General features: G+C 41.4%; 1 protein-coding gene across 3 annotated transcripts; it reads left to right on the top strand.

Moving 5' to 3' along the window:
- Positions 1-1,172: 1,172 nt before the first annotated feature.
- On the top strand, positions 1,173-13,763 carry tmem125b (transmembrane protein 125b). 3 transcript variants are annotated; one of them, XM_021481404.3, is made up of 4 exons: positions 1,173-1,416; positions 1,569-1,672; positions 6,452-7,185; positions 13,629-13,763. In XM_021481404.3, the coding sequence occupies exon 3, from the start codon at positions 6,483-6,485 to the stop codon at positions 7,134-7,136; it is 654 nt and encodes a 217-aa protein (XP_021337079.1). In that variant the 5' UTR covers positions 1,173-1,416; positions 1,569-1,672; positions 6,452-6,482; the 3' UTR covers positions 7,137-7,185; positions 13,629-13,763.
- Positions 13,764-14,133: the final 370 nt, after the last annotated feature.

Here is a 14,133-nt window from a genome sequence, read left to right as displayed (position 1 = left end):
GCTTGAAAAGTAGATTTTTTACCATAGGTGCCCTTTAACAACAATAAACAACTGTATTTCCATTAACTAACATGAACAAATAAGTATTGTCCATTGTTTGTTCATGTTAGTAAATGCATTAAAGGCCACCTATGATGAAAATCATCTTTTGTAAGCAGTCTGGACAGAACTGTGTTTAGGTATAGTGTGTCCATAGTCATATTGGGGTGATAAAAACACAACAAGTCTCTTTTTTTAAATTTCATGGCGTTAAAATAGGATCCGGGCAAAGCAGTGGCGCAGGAGGTAGTGCTGTCGCCTCACAGCAAGAAGGTTGCTGGGTTTCTTGTTCGAGCCTCAGCTCAGTTGGCTTTTCTGTGTGGAGTTTGCATGTTCTCCCAGCGTTCGCGTGGGTTTCCTCCGGGTGCTCCGGTTTCCCTCACAGTCCAAAGACATGCGGTACGGTTGAATTGGGTAGACTAAATTGTCCGTAGTGTATGAGTGTGTGTATGAATGAATGTCTGGATGTTTCCCAGAGATGGGTTGCAGCTGAAAGGGCATGTGCTGTGTAAAAACTTGGATAAGTTGGTGGTTCATTCCGCTGTGGCGACCCCTGATTAATTAAGGGACTAAGCCCTTAATGAATGAATGTTGGGGCTCACTCGTGTTAGTGCTGTCAATCTGGCGACCTGTGTTTGCATAGTGTCATTATAGATGGGGCCAGGTGAAAAAGTGTTTTGATTTTGGAGTGCAATACCTAGTTCAACCACTGGGTGTCAATCTTACATACTGCACCTTTAATTAATGCTGAACAAGTTCATTTTTAGTTCGCATTATTAAATAAATGAAACTACATCAACTAATGACACCTTATTGTAAAATGGGACTGACATTTGTTGGTCGGCCATGATTCAGATTCAAATATTGGCAATTTCTCAGTATGATTTTTCCATAGGAGTCGGAGTTGATGAAGAGTGAACGTGCCACGCAATCCATTCCGGACAATCCGCATATATAAGCGCAGAGAATAGTGGCTTCATTGTTACTCAAGCGGAGTAAACTTATGTCATGTGAATGACACCATCTTTTACATTCACAAAACCCTCCATTATGCTGCGAGCGTGACATCAGAGATTCACTGGGTGGGATGTTCCTCTGCGAGCCCCTCCACTCGGGCCTATTGTCTGTCCCACAAAGCCTTGAAAGACATCCCTGCATCTCAGACTGCCCGCTCGCCCTCCGCATGCGTATGTGATTTGCTAGCGTTTGTGTGTGTTCTCCATGCTCCCTAACGTGTCACATTGATGAAGACAATGAGAAAAGTCTTATTGTCCGACTGGAATGTGGCAGAAGAAGACAACGGGACGAGCATGTCATCGCTTGGCACCAGTGTCAGGTCTGCTTACAGCATGACACACCGTGGAAGGAGGGAGACAGGTAAACAATCACACACACACACAAAAAAAAAAGAAGAGAGATGTGACACTGCAGTCCTGCGCTACAGCTAAAGAGAGTGTGTTTTAGACTGCTGTGTGTGAGTGTTTGGCAGAATTAAGCTATTATTATATTATTTATATTATATTCCACAGGACTGGATGTCTTCTGATACATGATGACGATGATGATGATGATGCTTGAGGAAATTTCGAAACCTTAATCTGAATTGATGATTGGAAACATGCACTGATAAAAGGTAAGGATCTCTGTCAGAAATACCTTGATGGTTTATAATTTTTAATAAACAGTAAACTTCCGTGTTTCAAAGCTGTTTTTTTCTATTTACGATTATGACTATTGCATTGTGGGACTTTGTTTTGTGCTCTGTTGACTTTTGATGTTGACAGTTCAACTCTGCAGTTTAACAAAGTGGCTGTTTTTGACATTTTAGTAGGTTGAAACAAAATATTGTATAAGAAAAAAAAATGTATAAAGAATTTAAAAAGTGTGTCAAATAGCAGAAATTTTTTTTTTTTTGGCAGTTTGTTGCCAGGTTGTTTTACATTAATAAACAACACCAATCCAGACAATATATCACTTCAAACTATTAAAAATGTCAACAAAGGTCACTTTTTCAAACTTTTCAACAATAACGGTTGTTGGAGAAAAAAATCAATGTACCGTAATGCAATTCAAAAGCATAAATACATTTTTTTTTTAAAAAAAGGCAAATGTGAATCACAAAATATGGAAAATTGCATTTACACATTATTTTAATGATGTTTATGATGAAAGCAGCTTTTTTAAAAATTAAATTTCATTATTAACACCAAAAAAATAACTACAATTTTCAATTGTATTAACTAAAGTAGTGTAGGCATTTTGTAAGGAAATGAAGAGAAATAATAATGAAAAAACATCTTAAGATTTAAGTTATTATAAAAAATGTTCGATTAAATGTTCAGAATAAACTCATTAAATACGAGAATAAAGTTGTTGTGTTTAAAAACAAACGGTAAAATTAAATATTGAGAATAAAGTCTGGGTTTTAAGAAACAACTTCTTACATTTCAAGAAAAAAGTTTTAATTAAATGTTGAGAATAAACTTTAAAATTTTAATTAAATTTCAAGAAAAAAAAACTATTTGCCATGATGACAGTACATAATATTTTGCTAGATATTTTGCAGGATACTAGAATTCAGCTTAAAGTGCCATTTAAAGGCTTGGTTAATTAGATTAGTTAGGCCTTTTTTGCCCTTAAAATGTATATATAAATAAACATAAATATGTATAAATAAATATATATACATGCAGTTGAAGTCAGAATTATTCTTATAGAATTTCTTTTTTTAAATATTTCCTAAATGATGTTTAACTGAGCAAGGAAATTTTCACTGTGTGTCTGATAATATTTTTTCTTCTAGAGAAAATCGTATTTGTTTTATTTCGGCTAGAAATTAATTTTTTAAAAAACATTTTAAGGTCAAAATTATTAGCCCCTTTAAGCTATATATTTTTTCGATAGTCTACAGAACAAACCATCATTATACAATAACTTGCCTAATTACCCTAACCTGCCTAGTTAACCTAATTAACCTAGTTAAGCCTTTAAATGTCACTTTAAGCTGTATAGAAGTGTCTTGAAAAATATCTAGTCAAATATTATGTACTGTCATCATGGCACAGATAAAATAAATCAGTTACTAGAGATGAGTTATTAAAACTATTATGTGTAGAAATGTGTTGAAAAAAAATCTTCTCTCCGTTAAACAGAAATTGGGGAAAAAATAAACAGGGGCCAATAATTCTGACTTCAACTGTATATATGTATAAACTGCTCCAGTTTCCCCCTAAAGTCCAAAAACATGTGGTACAGGTGAATTGGGTAGGCTAAATTGTCCGTAGTGTATATGTGTGAAGGAGTGTGTATGGATGTTTCCCAGTGATGTGTTGCAGCTGGAAGGGCATCTGCTGCGTAAAAACATATGCTGGATAAGTTGGTGGTTCATTAAGCTGTGGCGACCACTGATTAATAAAAGCACTAAGCCGAAAATAAAATCAATGAATGAATATATATAAACAATGTAATCGAAATCATGATCTACATTAATGACAAATTTCAATAGGATTTAACTTTGAATATGTAATTGTGTAAATATGTATGGAAACAGATCATCTAGTTTTAATATCTTATTCTAATCATTTAATAATTTTAGCTTGCCCAAAGTGAATAAGTACAGATACAGTTTATGTATTCTAGTATTAAAAGTCAATGGCGACAGCAAGAAGCTTGACTTAAACCTTATCAAACAATTGATTTGCGTTAATTAAATATTAATCACTTTCCGACTAATGGTATGCGTTAATTGTGTATATACACCCAAAAAAAAAAAAAAAAATTCTGCTTATTTCTGCTAATTATTTACAATAAGCTGAAACAACCCAATTTTTTTGTTGGGACAACTTATGCTGAGTTCAGACTGCATGATTTTCAAAGTAGTTGTGTCACAGATATTTTCACACTGCCTGACTATCTGGGCTAGCATTTCGTCACTGCTTTGTTAACACTGCAAGATGGATCGGCGACAGGGGCTTTCACATTGCATGACTTTTCAATAGAAAGAATCGCCAACAACTTCGTCCAAACTACATCTCACAACCAAAAACACGTAGTATATATTTTGTTATTAACTACATAATAAGAAAGAAGCCTTTAACAGGGTAGAAAATGTACACATTATACATGTTTTATATGTTAATGCTTTTAACTTCTCCCCCAGCCACCCTCTGGCCTGCAGGCAAACACGCACAAGTGAATGCTGCTCTCTCATTGGCTGTAGGCGATCACCGATGTTATTTTCAGTCAAAACACATTTCATGATTTGAATGGCAGACAGCTCCAGATATTTAGCATGCCAAATATCTCACAGGCATTGGAGACTCATCGGCGATTCTCTCAGATCGCGTCTTTGATAGTTCACACTGTGTAACTGTCACTCACTTGCAGGGCCGGAGCAAGCTGAACTGCCGCTCTAGGCAAAGGACGATCACGCCGCCCACAACCCCAACCCTCTTTATTCTGCTTACCTAGACGTGGACATAACGGAGGGCGCGGGCGGTGAGGGTAGTGTCGGGGACGCCGCCTTCTTTATTAGTCGTGGATATTACTGAGGGAGCGGGTGGTGAGGGTAGTGTAGCGGACGCCGCCCTCTCTATTAGTTGTGGATATTACTGAAGGAGCGGGTGGTGAGGGTAGTGTCGCGGACGCCGCCCTCTCTATTAGTCGTGGATATTACTGAGGGAGGGGGTGGTGAGGGTAGTGTCGCGGACGCCGCCCTCTCTATTAGTCGTGGATATAACTGAGGGAGCGGGTGGTGAGGGTAGTATCGCGGACGCCGCCCTCTCTAATAGTCGCGGATATTACTGAGGGAGCGGGTGGTGAGGGTAGTGTAGCGGTCGCCGCCCTCTCGAATAGTCGCGGATATTACTGAGGGAGCGGGTGGTGAGGGTAGTGTCGCAGACGCCGCCCTCTCTATTAGTCGTGGATATAACTGAGGGAGCGGGTGGTGAGGGTGGTATCGCGGACGCCGCCCTCTCTAATAGTCGCGGATATTACTGAGGGAGCGGGTGGTGAGGGTTGTGTCGCGGACGCCGCCCTCTCTAATAGTTGCGGATATTACTGAGGGAGCGGGTGGTGAGGGTAGTGTCGCGGACGCCGCCCTCTCTAATAGTCGCGGATATTACTGAGGGAGCGGGTGGTGAGGGTAGTGTCGCGGACGCCGCCCTCTCTAATAGTCGCGGATATTACTGAGGGAGCGGGTGGTGAGGGTAGTGTCGCGGACGCCGCCCTCTCTATCAGTCGCGGATATTACTGAGGGAACGGGTGGAGAGGGTAGTATCGCGGACGCCGCCCTCTCTAATAGTCGCGGATATTACTGAGGGAGCGGGTGGTGAGGGTAGTGTCGCGGACGCCGCCCTCTCTATTAGTCGCGGATATTACTGAGGGAGCGGGTGGTGAGGGTAGTGTCGCGAACGCCGCCCTCTCTATTCTATCGCCCTAGACGCGGATATAACTAAGGGCGCGGGTGGTGAGGGTAGTGTTGCGGATGCCGCCCTCTCTATTAGTCACGGATATTACAGAGGGAGCGGGTGGTAAGGGTAGTTTCGCGGACGCCACCCTCTCTTTTAGTCGCGGATATTACTGAGGGAGCGGGTGGTGAGGGTAATGTCGGGGACGCCGCCCTCTCTATTCTATCTCCTTAGACGCGGATATAACTAAGGGCGCAGGTGGTGAGGGTAGTGTCGCGGACGCCGCCCTCTCTATTAGTCGCGGATATAACTGAGGGAGCGGGTGGTGAGGGTAGTGTCTGGGACGCCGCCCTCTCTATCCTGCCGCCCTAGACTCGAACTGAGGGCGCGGGTGGTGAGGGTAGTGTCTGGGACGCCGCCCTCTCTATTCTGCCACCCTAGGCAGCCGCCTAGGTCACCTCTATGGACGCGCCGGCCCTGCTCACGTGCTCGAGCACCGATTTGCCTGTGATTTCAGGCATTTGCAGTCTGAACTAGGCATTAATTGTTTTATGTTAAAACCACTTAATCGTTAAAAGTTAACTTAATCGATTTGTGTTGGGACAACATGAAGGAATTTGTGGAACACTGCATTTTTTACAGTGCATATATGTATACTGTATAAACACTGTAAAAACGCTGGGTTCCACACAATGCCTTCAAATTTCGTAATATTGTGCTTCGTCTGTTTGCTGGATGGTTTGTCTTTTTGCTTATAATGCAGACCTTTTTCACTATTCCAGAACAAAATGTGTCAAACAGAGCACTAATGCACTCAAAAAATTGTGTTTGCAGTTTGTTTAAACTAATTAATTAAAATAAGCTTAGACAACTTAATTGTTTTATGTTCGGTCCACTTAAATTTGTAAAAACTAATAAGTTAACTTAATTCCTTCATGTTGTCCCAACACAAATCGATTGTGTGGAATCCAGCATTTTTACAGTGCTTAACAATTGTTTGACAGTGAGACCTCCGCCTGTCAGTCGACCCATGAGATGGAGCTTCTCCCGCTGGGTGTGCTGAGTCGCGGACGTCCCCTTCACCTGCAGGCGGACTCCCTGTGGCTCCAGCACCCTGTCGTTGAGGAGCAGGTGGAGCTGTGGTGGTTCAACAAGCCGCACGTCTCTCTCCTGTGCTACTGCTTCTCTGTGGCCATGATCCTGAGTCTGGGTTCGGCCGGTGTGGGTCTCCTCTCCACCGCTTCAACCGCTGTGGGACCCTCAGTGCTGTGGCGTTTGGCTGTGGGCTCCACCCTGTGCCTGCTGGCGCTGGTGGTCCTGATGAAGCAGCTGCTCAGCTCGGCCGTGCAGGACATGGGATGCATTCGCAACCGCAGACGCATCGAACAGCTGCGCAGCGGGGGAACCGTGGACCCCTTACTTCTGCTCTTCACTGGTTTGGCACTGGTGGTCTGCGGGATAACACTGCTCAGTCTCTCTCAGACAGACATGCTGCTTTCTGGCGGGACCCTCCTGGCCTGTGGGGGTGCTGTGGTGCTCGGTGTGACAGCTTATGGAGGGATTGTTTATGTGCAGGGAAGAAGAAACACGAGGAGGCGACGGCGGCGGAGGGTGCGAGTGTATACAGTAACGGCGCAAAGGAATCCACCATGGAGAGATTCAACTTATAGTCAGTCGAATTTGTTGTGAGCAGAGGTGGGCCAAAATCTACACTCAAGTAAAAGTACAAGTACTTGAGGTAATTTTTAAGCAACTAAAAGCAACACTCTTAAAAGTTCCTTGAGAAAAGGTTATTGCACAGTGAATTCGAAATTTGCATCTGTAATTTTCGCACGTTAAAAAATAAATTCAACCTCACGTTTTGTAAGTTGTGTTGAAACACTGCCTACGAACTCAAAAAAACTCAAGTAAAAGTAACAATCCCAAAAGTTACTTGATTAAGAGTAAAAAGTATCCGATGGAAAAATTACTCAAGTAATTAGTTATTAGTTACTTTTAATCTTTAAATATATATATCTCATAAGAGTAGCAGAGTGATGTGGCTGTATATCGGCACTGGTGGGAGGCGATCTTTAGTTCCCCATAGTGATGGGTCGTTCATGAACGATTCGTTCATTTTGAACAAATCTTAAATATGACTCGGGAAGTACGAGTCCTCTCAGGGAGTGATTCGATCATCCGCGCGTACGCGCATTTATGCAGGTGGTATCGTTAATTTCAAGTCTTCATCACATTGGCAGAAGCCAATCGTACGCGTTTAGAGCCGGAAAAAGACCGGATCCGCTCCCCTCTAGAGTCTTCTATCGGTCTGAGTCACCGTTCATCACGGGCCAATCATACGCGTGTAGAGCCGGAAAAAGAATTGATCCGCTCATCTCTCGAGTCCTCTATCAGGTCTGAGTCTTTCGTTCATCACGGGCCAATCATACACGTTTAGAGCCAGAAAAAGTATTGAACTGTTCATCCCTCAAGTCCTCAGGTTTGAGTCATTCTGTCACGTAAACAACGAACGATCATGGCTCCTATCAGCTTGAATGAACCACTGACATTAGAAGACATGAAGAGGTGAGCTGAGCAAAGAGACAACAATGCCTTTATAGACAAAAGAGCAGGTAAACACTGAATTATTATTTTCTCCTTCTTATATTCTGTTTATGACTTATTTGTCGTGTAATTAACCTTTTGGGCTAGTTGTAGATGTGTTTGGAAGCAATTCATAACATTTTAACAATGTTTTTGCAAATTTAACTAAATGAACGAAATGACTCAAAAAAAGATTCGTTCATCTTGATGAACGAGACTCAAAGATCCGAGTCAGTAAAATGATCCGAACTTCCCATCACTAGTTCCCCAGCAGTGCCGATATACAGGCATATTGCACTGCTACGAGTGTGATATTACATTTATACAACAGTTCGATGGCATAACTGCATTTATAAAAAAGAAAATCAAACACGGAGAGTAGGGCTGCATGATTGATCATATTATTATCATGATAACGATATTTGTGGCTCACAATCATACATTAAAAATTGTCGCAATTTTACAGTATAAAGACAAACCCGTTATTTTAATGGGCGGAGTTTACGAATTGCAAGAGTGTGTTTTTTTTTTTTTTTAAAGGAATGCAATGTTGATCAGGTAGCCTTTGCTCCTGTTTAGTCCAAACATCCCAAGGTAACACAAAAACCTCATTAACCACTTTAAAAACCATCATAAAGGGGCTGTCATCAGTGGGTAGTGAGTTCATCACATATGAACTCGTGTGACTCATGTTGTAGTTAAAGTTTAGCGCATTAATTTGTAATAAAGTAATGCATAACACATTCAGGTACTGTTATTGTAAAGTGTTACCCTGCTGAAAAATCCAGCTTAAACCAGCCTAGGCTGGTTGGCTGGTTTTAGCTGGTTGACCAGGCTGGTTTTAGAGGGGTTTTGGTCATTTCCAGGCTGGTTTCCAGCCATTTCCAGCCTGGTCTTAGCTGGTCAGGCTGGAAAATTACCAGCCAAATCCAGCTAAAACCAGCTTGACCAGCCTGGTTTAAGCTGGATATAGCTGGTTTTGGCTGGACTCCCAGCTTGGCTAGGCTGGTCAAGCTGGTTTTAGCTGGTCATCTCCCAGCCTGGCCAGCTAAGACCAGGCTGGAAATGGCTGGAAACCAGCCTGGAAATGGCCAAAACCCCTCTAAAACCAGCCTGGTCGACCAGCTAAAACCAGCCAACCAGCCTAGGCTGGTTTAAGCTGGATTTTTCAGCAGGGATACCCATAAAAGAAATATACAGGAGCAAATGCAGTGTTTGCATCCAAATCTGATCCAACATTTGACAACTCTATAAAAACATTAGCGACATTTATAAGGTTTGCAAAGCCAACACAAATCCAAGAACCATAAAAGGAAGGTATGACATATAATTATTACATCTGGAATACTCGCTTCACTGAAAACGTTCACATGTACTTACATCCACATTCACTTGTATCTGCTTGTCTGTCAGGCTGCTATTTGTCTATTTGGCGCCGTTGTGAATGAATAATACGAAGCTTAGTATCATTCAACCGGTTTCACTTCTGTATATGTTTTTTGCTAGTTTGGCGCCATCTTGTGAAACGCCCAGGCTTTTTATGCTTCAGCTTCACTCAGATGATTTCGTTTCGGTCAGCTTTGCTTTTAACTAAATAATTAATAAACTATTATGGCTCAGAACAAGTTTTTTTGATTAATTTTGTATATTTTGTGGAAAGTAGCCTTGTAATTAGCAGGATAAAGAACATCCAGGATGGTTGTCTTCACAAAATGAAGCCCTTCAGTCTTATACAGGCTTATTATGCTACAACAACCTAACTTCATAGTCCCTCTATTAATCAGGGGTCGCCACAGGGAATGAACTGCCAACTTGTGTTTTATGCAGCAGATGCCCTTCCAGCTGCAACCCAGCACTGGGAAACACCCACACACTCTTGGATTCACACAAGAAAATACACTACCGCCAATTTAGCTTATTGAATTCACTTATAGCACATGTCTTTGGACTGTTGGGGAGAGTGGAGCACCCGGAGGAAACCCACACCAACACAGGGAGAACATAAACAGTTTTGTGATCAGTAAATCTCTAAAGGCAAGATGATGCTCTCATATGAATACTCCAAAACACCCACATAGAAGAAACTAAAGAAATCACCAAAGTCTTGCATTAAACGCAGAAGTTTTAACGGCTTTCATTGATTCAGAGTGACTAATAATCACACAACTACAGAATCATAAGACAGAAGGTTTTATTACAAACACATTTGGAAGTAAAAAAATGTATATATATTGTCACCTTATAAGGTTCTGACATTTTTTTCAAAATTGAGTTATTCACATAATAGGATGTTTTTTTTTTAATAAGTTGTTTACATTTTAAGACGTTTTATTTAAAAAAACAAATGTCACACATATACAGTTTGCTATGGAGGGCGATGGACAGGTGCAGTAGGTAGTGCTGTCGCCTCACAGGAAGAAGGTCGCTGGTTCGAGCCTCGGCTGGGTCAGTTGGCATTTCTGTGTGGAGTTTGCATGTTCTCCCTGTGTTCGCGTGGGTTTCCTCCGCCCACATAACAAAATACCTCCAGCTCTGGCCCACACAACCAGCTGTTGCTTGGCCCACATGCCGCAGTGAATTACGGTACATGACTGGACCAAGTCTGGCTTCCAGACAAAGGCCAAACATGGAGCATATCTGGGCCAAATCTCAGCCAATTTAATAACCCATAACTGGGCCTGAACTGGGCCAAATATGTTGGTGTGTCACGACTGCATTGAAATTGATGAACCCATTAAGCATTGCCTTTTAGCTGCGCGTGTGCTTTTTCTCGAATCGACCTGATTGGTAGATTTTTTTCCTTTATTCAAAAATAATAAAACTGTATTTTAAATGTGGGTCAAAATAGGCCAAACTTACATGGCCCACATATCCGTTATTAGCATCTGGGCCAAATATTTGATATTTGGCCCAAGGATTGTGCCGCCTTAAAGACAGTGTCACCTCTGCCAAACCCGGGTTATGTTTGGCCTACATGCTGTTTGCCAGTGCCGGATTTCCCCCACAGTCCAAAGACATGCAGTACAGGTGAATTGGGTGGGCTAAATTGTCCGTAGTGTATGAGTGTGTAAGGATGTTTCCCAGAAATGGGTTGCAGCTGGAAGGTCTGGTGGTATTACTGCTGCTTTGTATACCCTACTAAAAAAATAAGCTAAAACCAGCCTAGGCTGGTTGGCTGGTTTTAGCTGGTCGACCAGGCTGGTTTTAGAGGGGTTTTGGCCATTTCCAGGCTGGTTTCCAGTCATTTCCAGCCTGGTCTTAGCTGGTCAGGCTGGGAGGTGACCAGGTAAAACCAGCTTAACCAGCCTAGCCAGGCTGGGAATCCAGCCAAAACCAGCTATGTCATTTTCCAGCCTGACCAGCTAAGACCAGGCCGGAAATGGCTGAAAACCAGCCTGGAAATGGCAAAACCCCTCTAAATCCAGGCTGATCAACCAGCTAAAACCAGCCAACCAGACTAGGCTGGTTTAAGCTGGATTTTTTCAGCAGGGTAATTAGTAACTCTTGCGTGTATTGCATCTTATTGTTGAATCACTAAATGCCTCCTCAATTGTAAGTTGCATCTGCTAAATCAGTGGTCCTTTTTATCACCACGGACCGGTCAACACTTGACAATTTTACCACGAACCAAAGGGGTGGGGGGCTGATTATTTGTAGATTGCTTGGCTACCATCAACCGTTTTCTCAGAGGATGATACAAGTTGTATTTATGGAAAAAACTCACAGCATTGCAGTGTTTGGGTGCTCGGTGATTATCTGAGATAATTCGGTCAGAATTCTGTCACGTGACTCACGGAGCACTCGCAGCATTCATTTAACTGTGTGCGACTAGAAGTTGCAAGCCACATTTCTTCATTGGATAATAATGAACTTGCGCGAACACTAGAAAAGACGCGCTATGTGAACAGGCCCTAAGACCGGCGTCATTTGCGATCTCCAGCAGTTGATCTTCTTGCACAGACATGCTGGATTCGCCTGATTTGTTGAAAAATAGGTTGCGTATTAATTCTTTAGCAATTCGCACGTCCTTCATTGGGCCTTTACCATTAGCAAAGAAACTTTCCAAAGACTTCGGTTTCTTACTCATTTTGCTGCTTGTGGGTCAAATTTGGCCACTCAAGTGACAGAGATGTTAATACGGTAATTTTTCAAACTAAACGATTTTTCAAAATAAAAGCTTGTTCAGACTCGGATAATGAATAAAATTAAAATAATGAATGATTTCTTGTGCGGTCTGGTATCAATTCATACACGGACCGGTACCGGTTCACGGCCTGGTGGTTGAGGACCACTGTGCTAAATGACCAAATGTAAATGTGAAAATTACACACGGTGCCTTTAGTTAACATTATGCCACACATGATGTTGCCTGAACTTGTAATTCCCAAAAATTCTTTAAACAGACTGCTGAAATGCACAGATATATCTGTATGCATAGCTACCTTTGACATGTATTATTTAATGAACAGAGTCTGAAAAATATAATTTAATCTAAACAGAAATTTGTAAGAATTTAAATGATTACCTGTGTTATTATTATTATTATTATTTATCAGATGAGTGTGTCCATGGTAAATAAATTCATTATGTCATAGTGATTACAATCTCTACACTGTAAAACCCAAAAATTTAAGGTAACTCAAACCATTTGAGAAAACCAAATGCAACCAACCATTTAAGTTCAAAAAGTGATCCTAATGAGTACTGTAAACTTAATTCAATTGAAAAAATAAAGCAATTTGAGCACAGTAAAACCTAATAAACGAAGAGAACTCAAACCAACTGAGTACTATAAAACCCAATAAGTTAAGGCAACTTAAATAGTTTGAGAAAACCGATTGCAACAAACCATTTGAGTTAAAAAAACGAATCTATACGAGTACTGTGAACTTAATCCATATAAGCTGAAGTAATGAAGTATTTAATAACTCATTACCTTCAACCCTGAGTTCAAAGCTCTTTTCAAATGTATAGAATTAACTTTCAGTAAATTTTGAGTTTACGACACTCATTTCATCTGATAAAGTTGACTGTTGAGTTTTACAGTGAAATAAATAAAGAAAACTCAAACCAAGTGAGTACTATAAAGTCTAATTAGTTAAGACAACTCAAACGGTTTGAGGAAATCGATTGCAACAAACTATTTAAGTTCAAAAACTAATGCTAATGAGTACTGTGAACTTAATCCATTTGAGTAAACAAAGCCCAGTAAAACCCAATAAATAAAGAGAACTCAAACCAACTGAGTACTGTAAACCTCAATAAGTTAGAGGCAACTTAAACCGTTTGAGGAAACCCATTGCTAAAAGCCATTTGAGTTAAACTAATGAGTACTGTGAACTACTCGATTTAAGCTGAAGTAATGAAGTATTTAATTATCTCATTACTTTCCAAACTCTTCTCAAATGAGTAGAATTAACTTTCAGTACATTTTAAGTTAACTACACTCATTTCCTCTGATAAAGTTGACTGTTGGGTTTTACAGTGTATGTGGGTCAGTTTATATCATCGACCAGTTCATCATCACTGTCCACCTCTTCTTCATCCTGTAAGTTCTCCTCTTCCTCTGCTTCCTTTCTAACACTCGCTGGGATGTAGTTGTCCTCGATGAAGCCGTCATCATCATCTTCCTCCTCCTCATCGCCTGAACTTTCTCCAGTGTGGATCATTCTGCCCCTCATGCCTCGCACTGGCATTTCCCCTTCCAGAGCTCCGTTCTGGCTCTCGGTTTCTTCCTCAGGTAACAAAGCGTGGTTGTTTCTGGCCAGACACCATCGGAAGAAGCGGTATCTGACGGCCAGGGCTATGAGGAGACCGGTGGAAAACACTGCCGTCAAAGCACCGAGAACAGCGGGCCAGGCGGAATGGTTTTCAACGATTTCCAATGATCCTGTGACTGACAAAACAGGTTACCATATATCAGTCATCAGTAAAAAAAACAAACAAACAAACAAAAAATAAACAACAACAAAGAAATACAATGCTTTTTCTTTAAAGTTGCTGTTTGTGTCTACAGTAGGGGAGGCTATTGTATAAGAGGCAGCATGGTGGCGCAGTGGGTGGCACAATCGCCTCATAGCAAGAAGGTTACTGGTTCGAGCCC

The sequence above is a fragment of the Danio rerio genome, chromosome 2 (genome assembly GCF_049306965.1).
Source record: "Danio rerio strain Tuebingen ecotype United States chromosome 2, GRCz12tu, whole genome shotgun sequence".
NCBI classification, from domain to species: domain Eukaryota; kingdom Metazoa; phylum Chordata; class Actinopteri; order Cypriniformes; family Danionidae; genus Danio; species Danio rerio.
The sequence above is the reverse complement of the archived record's forward strand: the minus strand, read 5'-3'. Positions and strand labels throughout refer to the sequence as shown.

Coding starts and splice junctions, on each gene's coding strand:
- tmem125b (XM_021481404.3), top strand. CDS start 6,483: ATGGAGCTTCTCCCGCTGGGTGTGCTGAGTCGCGGACGTCCCCTTCAC.